The 5,757-nt window shown below is 34.6% G+C and overlaps 1 protein-coding gene across 1 annotated transcript; it reads left to right on the forward strand.

Moving 5' to 3' along the window:
• Positions 1 to 602: 602 nt before the first annotated feature.
• On the forward strand, positions 603 to 3,009 carry LOC128548592 (ryncolin-1-like). Its single transcript, XM_053523870.1, has one exon. The coding sequence runs from the start codon at positions 1,186 to 1,188 to the stop codon at positions 1,942 to 1,944; it is 759 nt and encodes a 252-aa protein (XP_053379845.1). The 5' UTR covers positions 603 to 1,185; the 3' UTR covers positions 1,945 to 3,009.
• Positions 3,010 to 5,757: the final 2,748 nt, after the last annotated feature.

Consider the following 5,757-nt stretch of genomic DNA (forward strand, 5'->3'; position numbering starts at 1 on the left):
TATCAATATCTGAATATATGTTTACTATTCTGTTACTGCATACATGTTAGCATGAAGATTTCTTTCCGGCTAAGTGGACAAAGAAATTCTTGTATTGTACTGGTTCAGACTGGCTAAAATTAACAGTTTGAATATTAAGAACTAACTTTTAATAAAGAAAAAATGTGATGATAAAACATGTATACCAACGTCTGCAATCTGTATGTACATGCTTATGTTACAATGTAACTGACAGCTATCTAAATCTGCACTTGGTAGATAAACGAAATTTAGAATGAAAAATACCAAACTGATAGGATTTGTTTTATTTTTAGCCATAAGGTATAAAATGGTTTAGCGCGAGGTATTAAATGCTGTTGTTTTATAAAACTTTATTGTAAAATGTTTATTCTCTCCAAAATAAAAATACATGTAATTAGTTATTTTGCAGACGTTTCTGTACATTTATATTGTATATTGATGTTTTGATTCATTGAATGAAGCCTTTATGCAAGTACTTATCGCACACCTAATTGTGTATTCTCTCTTAAATACTTGCCTGTGCTTCAAAATTCAAGTGTTTATGAAGTGGTTTAGTCCGGTTTCTTTTTAAGCCATACAAACTTGCTTCATTTATGTTGAAATATCTTACGGACAAGGAAGACATTAGACCAAATTTTATGGTAACGTAACATTAATTTCAAAATGCTACACAATTTTACGTTGATCATCATTATAATGTTTTGGCACATGGCAAGATGTTCTTTAATAGAAATCAGAAAATTAAAAGAAAATGTGGACCTACTTGAAGCAAAGTTTAAACTAGAGAAAAGATATAGACGAGAGGAATTTGAAATTTTATTGACAAAACTAAATGATATCGATGCCACGCTGAAGAAAGGGTTGACAAATTTAGCTGTTGAAAATCCGACTGCTGTCTGCAGAGGAGAAGTTAATGTGTCTGCATTGAAGGATATCAAAATACTTCAGGCAGCTTTCAGAAACTAAAAAGAAGAAAACCAGAAATATCGGCACAGTCTGGTAGCACTGGAACAAACTGTTGACAATCTGGTGAGTATTGTTCAGGATTTTAAACAGGAGTTAGGTAAAATATCTTTTGCTGTTGAGGAGTCATCTGCCACTACGAATCAATGTAATATTTGGAGAAACGAAGTCAGCAGGTCGGTGGCTACGCTAGATATAAAGATGGATGAAACGATGGCTTCTCTCAAAAGCTTGGATTACATGGAATTTGTCGTCAATGTCTTGAATGCCACAAAAACAAATATGGCGATATCACAAATGTGTACTAAAAAGCCGAAACAATACTCCTCTTGTAAGGAGATTCTAAGCGATGGATTCGACGAAAGTGGTGGTTACGTTGTTTATCCAAGTAAGGAGATAGGTGAAGTGAAGGTGTACTGCGATCAAGTGACAGACGGGGGCGGTTGGACTGTGTTCCAGAGAAGACTGAACGGGTCTGTTAGCTTTTATAGAAACTGGTCGGATTATAAGAGTGGCTTTGGTGATACAGAAGGAGAATTTTGGCTTGGTAATGACGTCATTCATACCATGCTGTCAACAGGTGATGGACAGCTACGTATTGAATTGGAGAATTTTGAAGGAAGCCGAGTATATGCAGAATACGACAAATTCAGTAATGGAGATGAAAGTAGTGGGTACAAATTAGAAGTCGGCAGGTATAGTGACACCGCCGGAAATTCCCTAAGCAATCATAATGGAATGAAGTTTTCGACAGTAGATCGTGATAACGATATCTGGAGCACTGATAACAGCTGTGCAAAGAAATTCAAAGGATGCTGGTGGTATAGGTCTTGCTATAGGTCAAACTTAAATGGGGTTTATCATAACACTGAAGAAGATCCTGATCAAGATGGAATTGTTTGGTCAAATTGGAAAGGCTTTCGTAAATCTATGAAGTTTGTGGAAATGGAATTTCGATAGAACAAAAACGATACCTAAGAGCGATATATTAATAGAGTGATATCGCTAAAGGTATACACTTAACTAAATGTGTCTAAAGCTTCACATGATATTTTTAGCAAATTCATTCATATTTCTTACAATAACTTTATACTTAATCACATATCAAATCTGTATGAAAATCGAAGTATGCAGTGATAAAATTCTAATAAATGACGGCATCCATCTCTATACAAGTCACTAAAATACATATAAATGCTTTGTTTTCGTTAAATGAATTATTTACATTGAAACAGTGGTGTAAAAGTTGAAGTTGCACTTAAATATGTTCAGATATCCATAACTTTCTTTCATGTCTCATAACGAAATTCTTGGCAGGTATATGTATATATAGTTTTATGAATGTTTCAATTTTTCGTGCCATAAAGTGCTTACATAATTTGATATTTTTGAGGTCATAACGTACTGTGCGAAACACATACTAAATTTAAACAAAATGTTTTCTGTACTTCAAAGAGTAATGTTAAAATATCAAATTTCTATGTGTATGTTTATTATATAAAGTTACATAATTAAGAAAGAGATCGTTCAGCTACAAGACAATGCTGTAAACAATGTATGTTATGTATGCTTAAGTATGTTGGACTTGTTGTTATGTAATTTTCTGTTAAAAGTATAATACATGTATATCTTTTTTCTTGACGATAAATATAAAAGTTGGCACAGTTATCAGCTTAAAAAATAATACCCTCTAACTGTAAAAGTTGTTTGAGCAATACAATTGTGCAAACTGAAAAGAAGTATAATGTCCCATACTGGTGGAATAAAAATGATAAAAATATGAAATTAAGCTCTACCTATTGACCCGAAAATATGTATGGAATAATAAACATATGTGTATGTATGTATGTATGTATGTATGATGCATGCATGCATGTATGTATGTATGTAGGTATGCCGTTATAGTTTTAAATTATATCTTCTTTATTTCCAGTTATGTAATTGATATTTACTACATTAGCGTATAATATCTCCGTATTACCTGTATTTTGTAAGTAAATGAATAAATGATAAGATATTTTGCAACTCTGTTACACATTATACTGTACACTGACACAGCAGGGAATTAAGGTACCGAAAACGCTTTGTGTAAAATCCTGGTTTTATTGTAGTTTGACAGTATTGTTTCGCACCTTACACCGTGTATATATTTTCTATGACAGCATATAAACAAGGACAAAATCTAACTTACCTATGGTCATATTGTCATACTGATATCTTGGCAATCAGTCAGCAGGAATCCCTAAATCGTCTTCCGTTAGAGAAAACAAGCGATCAGCACACATAAAGAGGAAAAGCTAACTTTATTATCATTATTATACCAGATTTATATGATAAACACGTGCAAAAGCGCTTTACATATAGCAAACGCAGCCACACAGGGCGCGAAATCCATCCTCTACTAGTACAGACACAGAGCAATCTGACCAGAGGGACATAGTAAGATAAAGCCCCAAGAACAGATAGAGAGAAATCCGTTTTAGATACAGACCTGTCCGGCTACCTTAGCCTAGCTCTTTGCGAATAGAGAGTTTGGTTCTTTAACGTGCACGTGTATAGCACTGATACACACGAAGCCGTCTTTCCTGGGAAGAAAGAGTAAAGCCTCTTAGTTAGGTGGGAGACACTCAAGAGCATTTCAGAAATTTCCAGTGCCTGGACCGGGATTCGAACCTGGGACCTCTGGATTGACAGTCAAGCGTGTTACCACTAGACCACCGGCCCACCCAACATGTTAAAACTCAATCAATGAAAGGTATAAAAAAAATTACAACAAAAAATAAATCTTTCTCAAATTAATGAAGAATATGCAAGCATTAAACACGTAGACATAGTTTGTTTGATGCTACAATGAGACGTAATGAGCTGTGCATCCTCAAACTCGCATCCTAGCACAGGCTTAAGTGGAAACTATGATAAACAAACACTGATTTGACTTCAATGTCATAAAGGATCAGAAATAATGCTGATTGTAAGACCAAGGCGATTTTTTGAAGCCACACTGCACTTACAGACTGCTGTTGTGAAAGTTATTTAAATCTATAAGAAAATATTTGGAAACACAGACTGATCAAACTAGTGGCAGCCTCTATTTATGAGAGGTATTGGAATGTGCACAATCCCCCCCCCCCCACCCCCACACTCTATAGAACCGGTTTAAGTGAACCTCTGTTTTAATATATATTTAAATCAAGACCATGATCCAAACGGTTAAGACATAATTACAAAACTGAGAAAAGTATTTTAGAACCTTAGAATGTAATAACCCTCTTTATAATTAACTTACTAATTTTCCGTCTAAAATACAGTATGTATTTCACTAACGAATACAAAACCCTGTATGCAACTCCCATCGGATGCGGAAAAAACATGCAATACTGGTTTAAATGACGTTTAAATGTTTTAGTTGTGACGTCAAAAATGAATTTCAAATGAATTTCCAGTCTTTATTATCTATAATTTAAGTCAGTTATAACACTAGAAATAGCTGTACATGTATTTATATCATGAAAGGATCATTAAAAACAGTTACTTGATCTGCAATGATGCATTCTGCTTTCGTGGATTTTGCCTTGCCGAAGCACACTCGGCTCAAGCGCCACGAAAGATGAAGATATAGTAAAATCTACCCGGGGTGAATACAGTATTGCAGATCAAGTTATTGTTATAATATACAACTCCGCTATAAGGTTAGATGAAAATCTCATCTATTTCCTTGATAATGAGAAAAAGGTATATTTGACAATGTTTCCGAATGAATATTCGCGCTTTTACTACCTTAATATATGTAACATTATGTTTTGCGTAGTCGGCATAAGGCAATGATGCACCAGAACGATAGCAAAAACATAAATTACACACTGAATATAGGAAAAAAATATTTAAACTCCTTCGTAACTACATTTTACTATTTTACATATGTCTTAATGCTATGTAGCCCGTCCGCCCTCTAAGCTCAACACGGAGAGTGCAGATCAACGTATCGTGGGGTCGGAATTCAATCACCGGGCGAAGCGTTTGTTTTCTGTTATCCCTCAGCTGATTTCGCAATATAGAGGACTGTATACCCTTTGTTTCAAATAAAATTCATCTACTTCAGATCAATTTTGATACAGATTTTCACTCCGTTGTAGACTTATTTTCCACAGGATACCCATATATTATTTTCATGGAAACGAAAAGAAAAAGGTGTGTTAAATGAAATAAAGTGAAATACAAGCCAACTGAAGTCATGTAACCTCCTTTTGCCGTATTTCAGAAGGCGGTCCGCAGAATAAACACCTGGCTTTCATTTGCAAGTAAACAACTATAAAATATGCGCATATTAGCCTGAAAACGGTCTTATATTATGTAAAATACATTCCAACAGTTAAATAATGCAATTTGGCCCCAGGTGAATGTGCAAAATGCGCTAAAATGGAAAAATAGGATCTATTTATTTAGGATATTTTTCGACTAAACCACGGACTACGCCACGGAAGCACATTTTTACGAAAGACCCATGGTGACATTTCAACTTCATTATTTCACGATTTCTGCTTCCTGATTTCACGATTTACACTTCATGAATTCACGATTTCACGATTTCTGCTTCCTGAATTCACGATTTCCACTTCATGAAGTCACGATTTCACAATTTCCACTTCATGAATTCACGATTTCACGAATTCACGATTTCACAAAAAACTTCACGATTTCTTGATTTCACGATTTCTTGATTTCACGATTTCCACTTCATGAATTCACGATTTCACGATTTCTGCTTCCTGAATT

This window comes from Mercenaria mercenaria, chromosome 14 (genome assembly GCF_021730395.1).
Source record: "Mercenaria mercenaria strain notata chromosome 14, MADL_Memer_1, whole genome shotgun sequence".
NCBI lineage: Eukaryota > Metazoa > Mollusca > Bivalvia > Venerida > Veneridae > Mercenaria > Mercenaria mercenaria.